At 42.4% G+C, this 18,453-nt stretch overlaps 1 protein-coding gene across 1 annotated transcript in view; it reads left to right on the top strand.

Moving 5' to 3' along the window:
- SIL1 (SIL1 nucleotide exchange factor) overlaps positions 1–18,453 on the top strand; it is a gene marked incomplete at both ends in the record, with an annotated part of 220,062 nt that overhangs the window by 72,680 nt on the left and 128,929 nt on the right. Inside the window, one exon of the mRNA XM_080693749.1 lies at positions 18,165–18,285. Within this exon, the coding sequence (XP_080549875.1) occupies positions 18,165–18,285 (121 nt within the window). The remainder of the gene's footprint in view (positions 1–18,164; positions 18,286–18,453) is intronic.

Genomic DNA, 18,453 nt, shown 5'->3' with positions numbered 1-18,453 from the left:
AACCCAGGGGCATTCTACCTCCAAGCTATACCCCTTGCCCCATTTTTATTTATTTATTTATTATTTTTACATTTTTTGTGGTACTGGGGGTGGAACCCAGGGGCTTTCTACCTTTGGGCTATACTCCCAGACCTATTTTCTATTTTATTTGGAAACAGGGTGAGATCTCACTAAGTAGCTGAGGCTGGCTTCGAACCTGTGCTATCCTCCTGTCTCAGCCTCCCAAGCACTGGGATTACAAGCGTGTGCCACCATGCCCAGCTCCCCTGCCCTATTTTTTATTCTTTATTTTGAAACATGGTCTCACTGAGTTGCAAAGGGCCTCGCTAAGTAGCTGAGGCTGTCCTTGAACTGTGATCCTGCTGTCTCAGCCTCCCAAATGCTGGGATTACAAGTGTGTGCCACCACGCCCGTCCAGTTGTAATGGATGTTGCTAGATACCCAAAAGCACTGCACTAATTTTTATCCCTGCAGACAGGATAGTAGTAAACCCATTGCTGAGTGGCCTTGCCAGTGTTGGCCTAAAGGCTTCTCAAGGTATGTTTGTTTATAGTGTGTTTGGAGAGTTATTTACGATCCTCTTTAAGAAACTGGTAAAAGCAACAAACCGTCTCCTCAAAAATGTAATTGTGTCAGGTAAGCCTTGGACACCAGCAGGGGTATTGGTACCTTGGAAGGCATCAAGGAGCCATAAAAGATTAAGAAGGGTAGTGCTGCTGGGAGGCTGAGACAGGAGGATCACAGGTTGAGGACAGCCTCAGCAATGTAGCACGACTCTCAGCAATGTAGTGAAACAGTCTGTTTCAAATAAAAAAAAAATAAAAATGGCTGGGAGTGTAGGTTAGAGATAGAATGTTTCTGGGTTCAACTCCAAGGAGGAGAAGGGGGGGGGCAATGAAATGCTTTGGTAGTCACAGGATGTATCGGCACAAGGAGGGAACGTTTATCTTTTCAGTTTGGATTAGGTCTCAAGATCTCCTGAGGTTCTTTTTCCAGAATGCTGGGGTTCAGAGGAATTTGCTCTCTCTTTTATAAATTTGAAATGGAACACTAAAAGAGAGTGTCATTAAGATGGCTTGTTGGGAAATGACGTCCCTCAGAGGTGATCCAGACCAGACGTATTCAGGAAGGGCCTGAATTGATCTATGAATAAGAGGTGGCACCAAGGACAGAACATGCACATTGCTGGTGGTTAGAGAGTGTGCAACCAAGTGACAGTCGCAGAGTTCACATTAGGTTCTGAGGACCGGGTGTCGGGAGGGGTGTGCAGCTGGGGCACCATCAGCTGTTGTGATGGTGGGGTGGAGGTATGAAGCAGGCAGCTTGCTGGAAGTGTGCACATCAGCAGGTTTGCTGGGACACCAACCTTGTGCCCACTGGCCCAGAACATCCAGGCCTCCTCGCTCATGCTTGGGTGGGCACCTGCCAGCACAGCCCTCAGAGGAGCAGAGAGTCAGAGCAGGGCAGCTGCTTTGATAAGCAGTTTGGTGCATTGTTGCAAAACCGGCTTAAGTTTGTGATTGTACTAAGTTTATTAGGAAACCTGAAACTTCTCCCTTGTTGCTGGTTGACAGTTGTTCTCATTTAAATCCTCCCCACATTTGTCTAAGTTATGCTGCTGAATATGACCTCTTTGATTTTTGTCTTGAGCAAAGAGACCACTCCATCATAGATGGCGTTGGTGGCTTCCAGGCTACTGGCGAGTGGTTTAGGACTGGTTAACTAGTTCATTTGGTGCCCTCTCAATTTGGATGCCCTGCAGCCTTGTTACTGTTTTTGTAGTCCTAATAAGGCAGTATAGCATGGAAACGTGACAGAAGTCACATTTGCCACTCCTCTGTAGAACTTGATCAGGCACTTATTGAGAGCTGTTAACAAAGAGCTTGAGCATTTGTTATGGCATTGGTCTCTGTTTCATAGCTGGGAACTCTGAATGGGCCACAAAGAAGTAAAGACAGGTAAACTCCATTATTGGAAGTTCTCTGGTGTCAGCCTAAGCATCTCTTATGTATCTCTTCCTCCTCATGGTGAACTCATGAGCCCCTCAAGTGGGTACCCTGATGCCTGTTCTGCAGATGTTCACAGAGGTTATTTACCAAGGTCTCAGAGCTTTTAAGTAGTGCAGTCAGGTCTTCCCTGAGCTGTGCCTTTCACCACAGGGCTGAACAACTGTCCAGGTCATTCAAATGCTAGAGGCTGCAGCTCCATCTGGCAGAACTGTCAATACAGGAGAGGAAAGCAAAGCATAACCCTATTTAATAGGTCTGTTAATACTGATGGCCCAAAGTGTTAGGTTAAGAAGCAGTAAATTGGGGTTGTCATTATGATTGTATCTGTGTGTGTGTGGAGGTGGGGTACTTAGGATTGAACTAGAGGACTTTGAGAGATAAAAGCTCAGATGACTAACTTCATTTTGCTTTTTAAGTTGCATGTGTTTGGGAGGGGTCCTCCCAAGTAGGGGAGAGCAAGGATTTGGGACCAGGTTCTATGACTACCTTCTCCACACTGTACATGTTGTCCCACCTGCCTCTTCTCCCCCTTTTTTATTTTGATACTAGGAATTGAACCCAGGGGCATCCTACCTCCAAGCTATACCCCCAACCCTATTTTTTATTCTTTATTTTGAAACAGGGTCTCACTGAGTTGCAAAGGGCCTCACTAAGTAGCTGAGGCTGTCCGTGAACTGAGATCCTCCCATCTCAGCCTCCCAAATGCTGGGATTACAAGTGTGTGCCACCATACCCAGCTCTCTTCTCCCATTCTTGATTTGCATTTTCCCCCCATTCCTCACTATCCCCCCACCCAGAAAAGATTGCGGAGTCACATCCTTTAGACCTGATCTAGAGATAAATTCCACCCTAGGACTTTTGCCCCATCAGTCATTCCTATGGCTTTCCTCTTTCTACCCTTGAGAGCATCCAAGCTGAGGGCCTTTTGTGACAGGCCTGGGAGAATTGTAGAGGTCAGGAGTAACTGGTACTGTTTTGGAATCATTGATAGTACTGTGTCTGGCTGTGGAGGTGACAGGTGTTATAGAAGAGAACAAATAGAGCAATTAGGAAGTCAGGAACCCTGGGCCTAAGAGGTGGGCTGAGGGACAGGATTAAACATTAAAGCACCCTATCTTGGCACTTTGCCTTTTTAACCCTCTTATTATAACTTCTGTTTGAGGAAAATAAATGAGAACAAAGGGTATGTTTAGAATACAATTTTTGTGTTTTAAATTTGACTAATGAGCAGTTTTAGCATTTTCATTTGGTTCTCAGTCAACCTGTGTTCAAAGTTTCAATTAACCAGTAAATATTATGAAAAACAAGAGTCAGAAATGGTTGTGCCAGTCCTGCTAATGAGCTGCTAATGAAATTGCAGCGGGTGGGAAAGGCGGGCCTCTGGGGTCCTCGGGGTCTTCTCCAGAAGCCGGCCACAGCGCGCTGAGGCCCGACCCGCGAGGCAGGCACACTGAAATCACTCCCTCCCAGCTCACCAGGTTCTCTCTCTCCTCATTATGAAGTGCAGCTCATTTCAGGATCTCATGGTTAATCTTGATGAGTTAGAATTTTAAAATTCACTTTTATTTGACTCCACAATTTTGAAGTGGCTTTTGAGAAAATAACTATAGTGGTGCTCAGGTTTATTTCTACCTGCCAGACCTTGGGTTTCTGGGTGATTGCCCTACTTTTCTAATTTTCTTGTGTCTTTCTCCTCACCCCAACACACATAGACATATACACAATTGAAGAAAGAGTGGAGGCTGAATAAATTCAGGGTTCTGTAGGGATGAGGGGACAGGGAGCGGCTGGGGAGTATATTTACAAATAGAAAAGGAGCTGGAGCAAGTGGACCATAGCAGTCAACAGGATTATTGAAAATCTGATTCCCAGCATGGGTATAAAATCCAAAGTGCTCTAATTAAGGGGCTGTGCTTATAAGCCTCACTTGCGTGTTCTTGTTCTACGTTAAGGAGGAACATGGGACACACTGAGGGAACCTAGAGAGGGCGGAAGAAACACTCAACTGGCTAGAAACAGGCGCGGAGGCATCATGCGTCTCTGGGTGGAAGTAGCCCCTTGGCCACCTCCTGAGTCTCCTTTAGTCCATTTCTACTTATTAAGTTTGAGACTGTGTTATGTGGGGCTAGTAGGAGGAGTTATGACACATGCTATTGTGGGGAAGACTGTTGACAGGGCCATGTTAGGAGTCCTGGTTTTTTTGGTCAGAATGCTTCATCTTTTATTGCTGTCTCATTCTTCCCATTCCGTGCCCATGCCCTGGTTCAGGTTTTATGATGTTTAATTAGGACAATTATAACTGGCCTCCTTCTGCTTCTTTGTGAGCGTGTGTGTGTGTGTGTGTGTGTGTGTGTGTGTGTGTGTGTGAGATACTAGGGTTCCTGGAAACCCTTCTACCTCTGGGCTACACTCCCAGACCCATTTTTATATTTTTATTTGGAAACAGTGTCTCTTAAGCCAACGAGGCTGGCTTCGAACCTGTGCAGTCCTCCTGTCTCCACCTCCCAAGCGCAGGGATTACAAGTGTGCGTCACCACGCCTGGCTCCTTCTGCTTCTTGTCTCCCAGTTTTACATTCTGAGTTCCAGATATTACAAATAAGATCACATGTTGGTTTGCCTGAAAGCAGTCTCTGGACTTGAGATTTTAAGTATCCTTCCCTCTCTCCCCCATTTACTTCCTACTACTCAGTGGTCTTGTTCACAGTGATCTCCTCCCTAGTGCCCAGCACAGCAAAGCCCTCAGAGGGTGGACAGTAGGCCATGGTAGAAGGAGTGCCTGGAAAAGAGCACGTGCTTATTGAGCAGCCAGCTGTGGGGAGAAGTGTGGACTCTCCTAGATACGCTTGGTAGGAGCCCTCGTCCTGCTCACTGTGCAGGGCATCTCTCCCACGGGAACAGGAAGTATTCTAAGTAGCCTTGGCAGTTCTTATCCTTGGAGACCATCTCTCTTGTGAATTCTGTGTATAGAGTTTGGTGACCAGCTATGGTCTTTCTGCCTTGATGACTACAAGGAAACCATGGTTGAGCTACAGCAGATGTTGTTAAAAGGTAGTTCTGGGGGACAGTGGGACCTGTCAGAGTAGCTGTTATTTTTATTTTTGGTGGGTATTGGGGGTTGAACCCAGGGACATTCTACCTCTGAGCTAGACCCCCCAGACACACACACACACACACACACACACACACACACACACACACGTGTGTGTGTGTGTGTGTGTGTGTGTAAACTTTTTTGAAATAGTCTCACTGAGTTGCAGAGAGTGGCTTTGAACCTGTGATCTTCCTGTCTTAGCATCTTAAGAGTTTATAGGCATGCAACACCACACCTGGCTACAGGGTAGCTTTTCTGAGGGGCTTTAATGCAGCTTAGTGATTTCTGATCTTGATTGGAAACCATGTCAGAAAGCTTTCCTAAGGCCCTACCTAGATTCTAGATTCTATGATTCAGAGTAGAAAATCAATTTGGAGAATATTTTTATTTTCCTCAGTTTGTCATTGTTTAGTACTTCTTAAAAAATGTGTAAGTACAACTATAGTCTAGAATGGCTCAATGGCTCATTATATGTTTTTTTTTTTAAATCTCTATTTGTGGCTTACTGGGAAAAAAAAAAAGCAACATTAAGCATCGGTTCAGGGTTCAGCACCCTAGAGAGGTTTGTGCACATTTTTCTGTTACAGGTTTTGTTCAAGTCCTGCCTTGGAGACAGGATAGATGCTCATTTGTGTGAGGCAGGGATCTTGCCAGGACTTGTTTAGGGATTTTGAATAAAAAGGCAAGAGGATAGGACTGCGGTAGCCATGGCAACCAGGCCTGTCATGTCTTAGCTCTGACCAGCTCTCGTTAGGAGGTTGGCGGCCCCAATGAGGTGCATGGCATTGCTTTCCCTGGTGTATTCTTCCTGTTCCTTTCAGTCTGGGGAAGAGGGAGCTGGTGTGGAAGCTGACCTTTCTGGAGGCCTACTGTGTGACTGGAGAGGAACTTGAGCTGTGGGTACCAGTAATTGGTCTCTGTCCTTCAGAAACTCAGCATAATAGGGAAATTTTATTCTTAACACGTACCTGTAGGACTTAACAAATAAAATGTCTTTGTTTCATCTGGGTTGACATTTACCTTTTGGGGCTGTTTGAGGGGCTGCTTTTCAAAACTGCAGCCATTTTACCTTCTGAGCACAGATAAAATTCTTCTCTCATTTTTTTTTCTCCACAATTGTGAAGCACATTAGGAAAAACAGACATGATAAATTCTTTTCATCTGAAGGCTGGGCGTGGTGGCGCCCACTTGTAATCTCAACATATGGCAGGCTGAGACCAGAGGATTGCGGTTCGCGGATAGCCTCAGCTACTTAGTGAGGCCTTGTGCAACTCAGTGAGACCCTGTTTAAAAAAATAAAGAATAAAAAACAGGGCAGGAGGTCAAATGCCTCTGGATTTCATCCTAGACCCACACACACAAAAAAATTTCTTTTCATTTGACATATAGGGCATGAAGATAGTTCAAGGAATCTGGCTAAGTTCCCCTGATTGTCAAAGATTGACGCCAATCTTTTAGGTAGCAGGGTTCCAGGGCTTATGGTAGCAGGGCCAGCTGGGACAGCCTTTGGCTTTTTGCCATTGTATTCAGGTATGACTGGTAGTCCCTGGAAGGAGAAGTTCCTAGTCAGAAGCCTCCAGAGAATACCTCATAATTCTTACCTCTCCTGAAGTCACAAAACTACTGAAGTGTCTGCTGCCAAGACAGACATGAGAGATTATGGTGTCGGTCTCTGGAGGGCTGTGTTTCTCACTGGGTACTGGGAAGAGTTGGAACAAACACTGAGTCAGGCAAAATTTGTTGGTAGGTGAAGCATATCTTTTTCAGTAGTGACAAACTGGCAGTCTGTGGCCTGAATTCTATTTATAGGTGTGGTTAGTTTAGCCTCTAGATGATCAGATTTGATGCTCTTGAAGAAGCCCTTTGCATGGCCCTCAGCATTCTTTGATTTCTGGTGGACCACCCTTCTCACGCGTCTGTCTTCCTGCCTGCGTCCTGTGGGCGCGTGACTCGGCTCCTCTCTCCTAGACCACTCACTCTTGCTTGCCCATCTACTAGGCTTCCTCTGCCTGGATGCCTCACGGCATCAGACTTTCTGCGCCTGTTTTCCTCCTCCTGCCTTTCCCAGAACTGCTGTCCTGGGCCGTGTCCAAGCTCTGCTTGGCCCTCTATCCTGACCCCTTGAAACATTTGCTGTCACTTTGGACTGCATTTATTTTGCTGATTGCTGCTCCAAGGATTCAAAAGGAAACGGTACTGTTTTATCTGAATGAATATATTTTTATTTTTTTTATTTTTTTTAATTTTTATTTATTTATTTTTTATTTTTTTATTTTTTTATTGGTGCACTGTATTCATACATCATAGTGGGATACAAACTTTTGTAGACATACATGCACACATCACCCAGTCAGCCCCCACCCGATCCCCACCCCATTCTCTCCCCATCCCTCCTTCCCATGCTTGGCTTAGTGGTTGACATCTAGTATTATAGCAATTTATCCAAAATTAAAAATGATAATCTCACATAACAGTTTCATTTGTCTGATACCAGGCTTTTGATGACTTAAAGATAACATTTCAATATTTCTTTTTGCTTTCTTTCTTACCAGAGAATATTTTTTTCTATTTTTTTAGGTGAAACTATCATATATTTATATATTTATTTTTCAGAAAAAAAAAAATCTATCCTAATATGGAATATGGCCTCTAGATACCCAAAATGATTTTGAAAAAGAACAAAGCTAGAAGCTATATATTTTCTGATTTCAAACCATATAAAGCTACAATAATTGAAACAGTGTAGTACTGTTCTAAAGGCAGATATATAAACCATTGGAGTTAAATAAAAGCCTAGAGCTAAATTCTTCCCTATATTGTCAAGTTATTTTTGACAAGGTTTCCACGAACATTTAGTGGTGGAAATAATAATCTTTTAACTAAATATTGTTGAAAAATAATTACATGAAGAAGAATAAAATTGGACCCTTACCTAATCCCATATACAAATATTAACTCAAAATAGATAAAAGACCTAAATATAAATCTTAAGACTATAAACTTTAGGAGAAAATCTGGGTCATAAAACCTCACAACATTGAAATTGGCAGTGATTTCTTGGATATGATTTCAATGGCACAGGCAACAGAAGAATATACAAACTCCCTAAAAAATAAAAAAAATTGTATATATCCAAAGACAATGTAAACAGAGTTAAAATTACTGATAGAATGGGATAAAATATTTCCAAATGCTATAATCTGAAGGTATATTAATATTCCAACTAGAAATCCTAAAAATTAACAACAATAAAGGCAAACAATACAATTTAGAGATAGGTAAAAGACTAACATAAATAATGAATCTCCACAGATAACCAATCTTAGTTGTCTGTTGGATGGAAAATCTTGTTTCTCTGGTTCTGGTGTGTGTTACCTATTCCTTCTTTGTAGTTAATCTCTTTGAGTATTTTCTCTAGTGCTGGTTTTGAAGACATAAATTCCTTCAGTTTCTGTTTGTCATGGAAGCTTCTTATTTCCCCATCTAATTTGATAGAAAGTTTGGCTGGGTAGGAAATTTTTGGCTGGAAGTTGTTTTCTTTCAGAGTTTGGAATATGTTACTCCAAGCCCTTCTGGCTCTCATGACTTGGTTTGGGAAGTCTGGAGTGATTCTAATTGGTTTGCCTCTGAATGTCACTTGACCCTTTGTTTTTGTTGCCTTTAAGATTCTCTGCTTGGCTTCCACATTGGTCATTTTGACAATTATGTGGTGTGGGGATCCTCTTCTCTGATCCTGTCTAAAGGGAATTCTATAAGTTTCCTGGACCTGTGTATCAACCTCTTGCTCTGTGTTTGGAAAATTTTATGCTATTACTTCCTTGAAGAGATTGTTGATCCCTTTGGTTTCACTTTCTTTTCCCTCCTCTATTCCAATTATTCTTAGGTTAGCTCTCTTAAAATGGGCCCATCTTTCTTCAATATCAGATTCCTGCTGTCAGATATTTTTTTCTAGATTAGAAACTATGCGTTCATTTTTGGAATGATCATCTTCTAAGAGCAAGATTCTATTCTCCATGTGGTCTAATCGGTTGTTTGTGCTTTGAATTGAGGCCTTTACTTCATTAATTGCATCCTTTATCTCTTTTTGGCTCTTTCTGAATTCTTTTCGAAGCACCTCTATTATTTCTACAGTTATTTTCCTGATTTGATCTTCTAGAAATCTCTGATTTTCTGTTTTATCGGGTTCTGATGTTGTGGGGTTGTGGGCATTCATTGCTCCAGTGTTATTCCTCTTTCCCATGATTTCGGAAGTTTGTGCCTTCTCTGGGTTCTTCCCTTGGGTCACTATGACTTCACTTAAGGTGCTCTGGATCTCGAGTCTGTAGTATCTCAGACCCCACTAATCCTTTACTGGGTTGTATCACAGAGTCTCCGACCCAGAGAGTCGATAGAGGCTGCTTTAGACTGTGGGGGGTGCCAGGTTGCACGTTCTCCTATGGTGTGATATCTCTGCCACCTCCACTCCCCCACTGGGTCAAGTCCCAGGGAGTACAGTACTGGGATTTCTCCTCTGTGGCCCGCAATTTGACTCACTGTTCTTGAGTACGCAGATGTAGCTGTACTGGACTCGGTGAATTCGCTGCTGCTGCCGCCGCTGGTGGCAATATGGTGCCACTGCTACGTCCTCTGCCGTGAGGCTGGCGTATTTCTTCTTGGTTTTGAGTTCCACTCTGAATCCCTGCAGCGTGTGCTGAGCTCAGCCACTCCACTCCCCCACTGGGTCAAGTCCCAGGGAGTACAGTACTGGGATTTCTCCTCTGTGGCCTGCAATTAGACTCAGTGTTCTTGAGTACGCAGATGTAGCTGTACTGGACTTGGTGAATTTGTTGCTGCTGCCGCCGGTGGCAATATGGCGCCGCTGCTACGCCCTCGGCTGTGAGGCTGGCTTATTTCTTCTTGGTTTTGATTTCCACTCTGAATCCCTGCAGCGTGTGCTGAGCTCAGCCACTGGGAGCTTTAGATGCTCCCTGAGCCGAGAAATCCCGCCTGGCTGTTCCGTGGCGGCTCAGCTCGGCTTGCTGTAGCCATTTGGTGAACTCGACGCTGCCACCGGCAGTAAAGCGCTGCTGCCGCGTTCTCAGGTGTGAGGCCAGTGTATCTCCTCTGTGGCTCTGAGCTCTGTTCTCAGTCCGCTTTCTCTCTGTAGCCTGGTGATTTTTTTGTTTCTCTGGCGATGGTGTTTTCTGGCTATGAAAGGCGCTGATTTTGTGGTAATGGAGATTGGTTGTTAGCGGGGCTCTTAAGCCCCGCTTTTCTCGGTCGCCATCTTCCCCGAAGTCCCTGAATATATTTTTAAAACAAATTTATTGAGATTTCAAGTTTGAGGTCAGTCTCAGAGGACTTAGCAAGACTCTCTTTCAAAATAAAAAAAAAATAGGGCCAGGCGTGGTGGTACATGCTTGTAATCCCAGCATTTGGGAGGCCAAAACAGGAGAATCGTGGTTCCAGGATGGCCTCAACTACTTAGTGAGACCCTTTGTAACTCAGTAAGACATGGTTTCAAAATAAAGAATAAAAAAATAGGGCTGTAGGTGATGCTCAGAGGTGGAATGCCCCTGGGTTCCATCCCCATTACTGCAAAAATAAATAAATAAATAAATAAATAAATAAATAAATAAATAAAATCGGGCTGGGTGTATAGATTGGAGGTAGAAATACCCCTGGGTTTACTATCCAGTAAGAAAAAAAAGAAAATTTGGGGGTCGAGGCCAGCTCTTTATTGTACTGAGTTAAAAGCTTTAGCAGAGAAACAACCAACTGCCATCTATCATCATCATTACCTCATTTTGTAAAAGGACATTTTAACACTAAACAGAGAAACTATATAATTTTAGATAAAAGAACTATTATTTTATTGGCTGCTCTTAACTTCCTTGTTTCAGGACCATTGGGATGAATTGCTACCATAAACAAAACACCTCAAAATTTGGTGGCTTAAAACAACAGTAATTTCTTTTTTTATAGCTTTGACTCTTAGAACCATGGTAACATACCCTTCATATGCCCCCAAGTAAACAGGTAAACCAACCAGGATAAGAAGAGGTAGAAGCCACAAAATGAAGCACAAATACTGACAAATGAGCCAGGTATTACAAATTAATAATATCACCATGCTGAAGAGTCTGGGGAAGAAAGGAACAATCTAGGTGACTTTGTCAACAATATCTTGACTATAGATGGGTTGGCAGTTTTGAAACTACTTTATTTGTATATTAGAACTGAACAATAAACAAAAATATGGTAGGTTTCTCACTGTTAGAGAAAGAAGTTGTAAATAAGAAACATGGGAAGACAGATGAATCCGTGGTGTTAGATTGGAATCTGTGGTATTAGTATAAATTTGTAGTTTAAAAAATATATGCAAGCCAGGCATAGTGGTGCACACTTGTAATCCCAGTACTTGAGAAGCTGAGATAGGAGGATCACAGGATCTCAGCTAGCCTTAGCTGCTTAATGAGGCCCTCTGCAACTTAGTGAGACCCTGTTTCAAATAAAGAAGAAAAAAGAGGTCTGTGTATATACCTCAGAGGCAGAATGCCCCTGGGTTCAATCCCCAGTAAATATAAAATTTTTATATTTACCCTTTATATATTAAATATACTACATTAAGTATATTAAGTATAATATAAAGCACATTTATATTTATAATAAATTCATATTTAATTATAAATATATATTAAAAAACATAACACACACACAAGTTGGAGCTGAGCATGGTGGTACACACCTATAATCCCAGTACTTGGGAGGCTGAGATAGGAGGATCTCAGGTTCAAGGCTAGTCTCAGTAAGGCCCTCCAAAACTTAGTGAGAACCTGTTTCACAAAACACACACACACACACACACACACACACACACACACACACACATGCGCACACAGAGTAAAATATGTGTCTGTACTTTTAAGTATGTGCACTACTTCATATATGCATGAAGTATCTGACTCTGCCTACCAGAGGTCCTAGAAACAGTAACAGTGTAGTGGTAATGAGCATACTTAGCATTCAGATCTTGGTTTCTAAGTACTGTTCTCCAGAATGTTTCATTTTTGGGGGAACGGTTTGCTGGGACTTGAATCCAGGGCCTCGTGTGTGCCAGGTAAGCATTCTACCATTGAGCTATATCCCGGTCATAGTGTTGTTGTGCAATAAAAGGCTAGGGCTTTTGAGAAGTAGCCAGTTCCAGGGCTGAGGAGATAAAAGTGTAAGATGAACTTGGAATATCTTACACAATCAGAAGGTAAGGAAATACTTGAAAAAAAACAAGGCGAGGAGGAAGGGATTTATCATAGGAATAAAAGCACCAACTTGAAGTAGCGCCTAATTCCTAAAGTTGAGATAACTTGAGCAACAAGATAAATAATAATAGTGTTGAATTATAACACATAGAATAAAATATGAGTCCATACAAATATAAGTAAATAGATGGAAGAAAGGCCATTTTTTTCAGTGAAATTCTAACTAATGTGTAAGAAAGGAGGGAAATAGGAAGTAGAAAAATCACCATTATTCAATCAGATGGATTCCTCTTATAATGTGTAAAGGTTTTAAGAGATGTATATAATCTAAAAGCATTTTCCCATGATTTTTTTGTAATTCAGAAGTTGTTTTTAAATATATCCATGGTAGTCAGGCATGGCGGTGCAGGCTTGTAATCCCAGTGCTTGGGAGACTGAGACAGGAGGATTGCACAGGTTCGAAGCCAGCCTCAGCTACTCAGTTAGGCTTTCAGCAATTTAGTGAGACCTTGTTTCCAAATAAAAGTATAAAATAGGTCTGGGGGTATAGTTTGGAGATAGAAAAGTCCATGGGTTCCACCCTCAGTAACCACACACACACACACACACACACACACACACAGAATATATCCATGGTATTGTACAACTATAACCAATTTCTGATTCCAGAATATTTTCATCATCTCCAGGATATACGCTATACCCATTAGTCATTCCTCCCTCAACTCCTGATGAGCACGAATCTTTTCTCTCTATGAATTTGCTATTTTTGCTGATTCATATAAGAGAAACCATATAATAATGTGCCTTTTTTGGTGTCTTTCACTTAGCATGATATTTTCAAGGTTCATCTGTATTATAGGATGTGTCAATATTTTTATATTTTAATGGCCAAATAATATTTGGTTTACTCATTTATCAATTAGTAGACATTTAGGTTATTTCTACATTTTGGTTATTAAAAACAATTCTGCTATGAAAATTTATATACAAGTTTTTTTTAACATGTTTTCAGTTTCCCATTTTTTTAAAATACATTGGAAAAGCATATAGAGAATGCTCCTTCCTTCCTATATTTTGGGATTGAACCCAGGGTGGTTCAGACTCTCTAAGCTTCACCCCTCCCCTTTTATATATATATACACACACACACACATACACGCACATATGTATATGTGTGTGTGTGTGTGTGTGTGTGTGTGTGTGTGTGTGTGTGTTTAAAAAGGGTCTGGCTGAGTTGCTGAGGGTCTTTCTTAAATTGCTGAGGCTGGCCTGAAACCCGTGATTCTTCTGTCTCATCCTCTTAACTACTGCAATTATGAGCATGGGCCACTGTGCCTCATTGAGCTTACCTTTAATTGTTTATCAAAGCCAGAACCACCATTAAGAAGACATATTAAGCCGGGCGTGTTGGCACACGCTTGTAATCCCGGCATTCAGAAGGCTAAGATCAGAGGATGGCAGTTTGCGGACAGCCTCAGCTACTTAGTGAGGCCCTTTGCAACTCAGTGAGACCCTGTTCCAAAATAAAGAATAAAAATAGGGCTAGGAGTGTAGCTTGGAGGTAGAGTGCCCCTGGGTTCCATCCCCAGTACTGCAAAAAAAAAAAAAAAAAAAAAACTATGGAAATCATGAACCTTGTGATATGATATACAGGGATATGATACCTAGAGAAGGAAATTTTTTTTTTTTGGTGGTACTGGGGTTCCTGGAAGCCCTTCTACCTCTGGGCTACACTCCCAGACCTATTTTTTTTATATTTTTATTTAGAAACAGGGTCTCCTAAGCCAGCGCGCGCGGCTGGCTTCGAACCTGCGCGATCCTCCTGTCTCCGCCTCCCAAGTGCGGGGATTACAAGCATGCGCCACCACGCCCGGCGAGAAGGAAATTTTTATGGTGCTTCTGCCAGGGATGTATGAGCTCAGTTTAATCATGAGATGATACCAGACAATCCTTAATAACTGATCCCGTATTCCTCAGGGGTGTCTGGGTATTAAATGACAGGAAAACACTGAGATTCTGTGACAGCCTATATGAGACTAGGAGGAAAGGTCATGTGGAAATCCTGAAAAAAAAAATGACATTGGTAAGAAATTACTGGTAAGGTTTGAAAAGGATCTTTCATTGGTTAATGGTAGTTTTTCATTGCATTATGGCTGTGGAAGGTGTTAACATTGGGAGAGGATGTTTAGGGCATAGGGAAATTCTCTGTACTATTTTTGTAAATCTTATCTAAGTTTAAAGGTAGTTCACAAGAAAAATTTAAAAAGAAATCCAGTTATGTATTCTTGTTCATATGTCTACAGATTAGCTAGACTTGGCTGATCATGGCTGCGCTTAACAGGGCCTACTTCCAGCCTGCCTTGTGGGTCCAGGTCTGCTCCATGGGTTCTTCTTGGACCAGAAGGCTAGCAGTGGCAAGTTCTTGTGGTGATGACAGAATCCCAAGCCACAAGCCAGCTACAAGAGCATATTTCAAACACCTGTTCCTGGCATATTTGATAGTATCTCAGGGGCCAAAACATCTCACAAAGCCAAGGCCAAAGCTACAAGGCAGGAAAGTACACTTCATCATTAGTAGGGAGACCTGCAAGGTTACATGACAAGCAGTGTTGACAAGCAGGGAAGAAGAAAACTGGTGACAATACTGCAGTCTACCACAGATTTTCCCTTTGGGAAAAGCAAGATTTGTTACCTGGACCCTGGCCTGAGATTGAAGTTGGTGATGGTCCCAGTGGGAGTCAGAACTCAAGTATGACAGAATTTCTGCAGCCTGGGATACTCAGCCTTCTTCTCTGTTCCCAAGAAGTCAGTGGTGGCTTTGGAGGTCTATCTGCCTTTCTAGATCCCAGTCTTATTTGTTGCCTGTCCCCTTGCCCCCATCCCTGGCCCCTCTCTCTTTTTGTGCATGTATCGTGTGACCTCTCCATGCCTCTATTTTGCTTTTCCCTAGTGTTTTTCTTCCCTTACAGAAGTTAAAAGATGTAGATCAGATAACATGCTCTTTAACTTGGCCTTTTCCCCCAATGGGGTGGAAATATTTGAAATGTTATTGGAGATTGAGTCCAACGGCATTCTACTTCCAAACTACATCCCTAGTCCCCGCTTTTTCCCCGGAACTGGAGCATTCCCCTAACCTAGGAAATTCTACTCTGAGCTACATCCTCAGTCCTATCTTTTATTATTTATTTTGAAACAGGGTCTCACTAAATTGTGAAGGGCCGCCGGGTGTGGTGGCGCACGCTTGTAATCTCCACGCTTGGGAGGCAGAGACAGGAGGATCGCACAGGTTTGAAACTAGCTGTGCTGGCTTAAGAGACCCTGTTTCCAAATAAAAATGTAAAAATAGGTCTGGGAGTGTAGCCCGGAGGTAGAAGGGCTTCCAGGAACCCCAGTACCACCAAAAAAAAATAATAATAATAAATAAAAATAAATAAAAAATTGTGAAGGGCCTAAGTAGCTGAGGCTGGCTGCGAACCTGTGATCCTCTTGTCTCAGCCTCCCAAGTACTGGTATTACAAACATGCACCACTACACCTAACTTGATTTCACATATTTTAAATGAGTACAACCTGTATTTTGAATTAATGCTAGGTGGTTGTTCTCTTCCCCACCCCATGGTGGCTTATGTGAAAAGAACAGTTTTGGAATTTCCTCCAAATATCCTCATTTCTTCCTTGGCCAGCTTAGCAAGGTCTAACTTATTATATCTGAAGCTTCTAAACTCATATACTCCTGCTTCCTTTTAACTTTGATCAAAATCAGAAAATTCAAGATACTACATTGCTTTTTCAAGTATTAGTGCTTGTACTACTAAAAACAACTATTTACACGACTAATTATTATACCCTACTGAAAAATTTTAATGATCTTTACACACACATCAGCTAGGGTTTCTATTTTCAATTTTCACTCAACAAATAATTATTGCCAGGCATGTTGGCACATGATTATAGTCCCAGTACTTGAAAGGCTGAGACAGGAAGACCTCAGGTTCATAGCCAACCTGAGTTACTTCATGAGGCCCTCCACATATTAGGGTAACCCTGTTTCAAAATAAATGAATAAAAGTTGGGCGTGGTGGTGCACGCTTGTAATCTCTGCGCTTGGGAGACAGAGACAGGAGGATCGTGCAGGTTCGAAGTCAGCCGCGCTGGTTTAAGAGACCCTGTTTCCAAATAAAATATAAAAATAGGTCTGGGAGTATAGCCCGGAGGTAGAAGATAGGTTTCCAGGAACCCCAGTACCACCAAACAAACAAACAAACAAACAAATAATAAATAAATAAATGAATAAAATAGGGCTGTGGGTATAGCTCAGAGGTAGAATGCCTCTGGGTTCACTCCCCAGTACTGTGAATAAAACAAAACAAAAAAATAATTATCGAGTTCGCTATATACTAGGCTGTGTGATAAAACCTAGGGAAATAATGATGAGATTTAACCAGGTAGTTAAAAAATACTAGAGCCAGGAATAGTGACACATGCTAGTAATCCCAGTACTTGGGAGGCTAAGACACAAGGATTACAATTCCTGGCCAGCATCAACAACTTAGTGAGACTCTGTTTCAAAATAAAAGAATAAGCCGGGCGTGGTGGCGCACGCTTGTAATCCCCGCACTTGGAAGGCAGAGACAGGAGGATCGCGCAGGTTCGAAGCTAGCCGGCGTGCTGGCTTAGGAGACCCTGTTTCCAAATACAAATGTAAAAATAGGTCTGGGAGTGTAGCCCGGAGGTAGAAGGGCATCCAGGAACCCCAGTACCACCAAAAAAAATTAAAAAAATTAAAAAAAAATTAAAAAAAAATTAAAAAAAATAAAAGAATAAAATAGGGATGAGGGTTTAGCTTGGAGATAGAGTGCCCCTGGGATTACACACACACACACACACACACACACACACACACACACACACCCTTTCCCTGAAATTCTGTATCTCTATAGCCTCTAAAATTAGTTTTTGTATTCCTAGAGCCTACCACAGTGGCCTGGTATGCAGAAGTTGTTCAGTAAATACCATTTCTGGGAGTGAATGAATGAGTAACATTCCATTTGTAGAACATGGTCTTGCACAGTTACCTTTTAACTGTCCTCTGGTAATTTGTGCAGTGTGTATGAGTAGCCCATTCATTCAGAAAACTTGTTTTCTCAGCTAATGGATCAGCTCTTCTGAGTTAGGTGGACATGGGTTTTCAGTTTCTCTTGGTCCCACTCCCTGCTTCCTTGGCTTGCTATGTCCTACTGCATTCAAGTCCCTTCTTCTTCTGTCTCATAAATGTTTTGAGCCACAAATTTTATATACCAAGCTCTGGCATAAGGGCTGTGGAAATCCGAAAAGAGATACAGTCCCTGTGCTCAGGGAAGAGACAGCCTCATGGAAGGAGCCTGAGGGTGGTGAGGTGGGAAGCTTGCTGGGATGGCGGGCCCTCTGGGGTTTTGTGGGGCTGGCGGGGAGAGCAACCAGGCACCTCCCGAGGAAGAAAGAGGGGGCTCACTCACTATACATGACGAACATGCCTGTTGGCCCAATTAAACAACACAGCGCAGTGCTGACGAGGGGGTGCTGCTCTTTAGATCGGTGTGTGCATCCCTTGCTTACCTTACCTCAGCCCTTTACATATCCCCTTAGAGTTTAGTAAAACAAGTTTTTGTGAGTGGGGTGTGTGGGTTAGAGGGAGAAAGAGGGCTGTGTATGGAGATTACTGCACACAGATAGCAGTCTGGTTTTCATAAACTAGTAAGTCCTGTTGGCTTATTAGCCAGCCATTCCATCCAAGTCCCTTTTATGATTGTAGACATCATGAGCCTTTCTCCTCTTGCCTTTTAGGTCAGGCCGTTCCTGTGGGATCCCATGTGCGGCTGAATCTTCAGACTGGGGCAAGAGAGGTAAAACTCCAGGATGAAGAAAAGTTCCGAAATAATTTGAAAGAGTTAAAGAAAGGCAAAAGGTAAAGTTTTGACCCCTAAGGATCCGTAGGCTAAATGATGACAATGATTTTTTTTTATTTATTTATTTATTTATTTTTGCAGTACTGGGGTTGTAACCCAGGGGCATTCTACCTCTGTGCTATACCCCAGCCCTATTTTTTAGTCTTTTTATATTTTTTGAAACAGGG

The sequence above is a fragment of the Muscardinus avellanarius genome, assembly GCF_963383645.1.
Source record: "Muscardinus avellanarius genome assembly, chromosome: 1".
In the NCBI taxonomy this organism is placed as follows: Eukaryota; Metazoa; Chordata; class Mammalia; order Rodentia; family Gliridae; genus Muscardinus; species Muscardinus avellanarius.
Note: the sequence above shows the minus strand (reverse complement) of the source record. Positions and strands in the feature narration are given on the sequence as shown.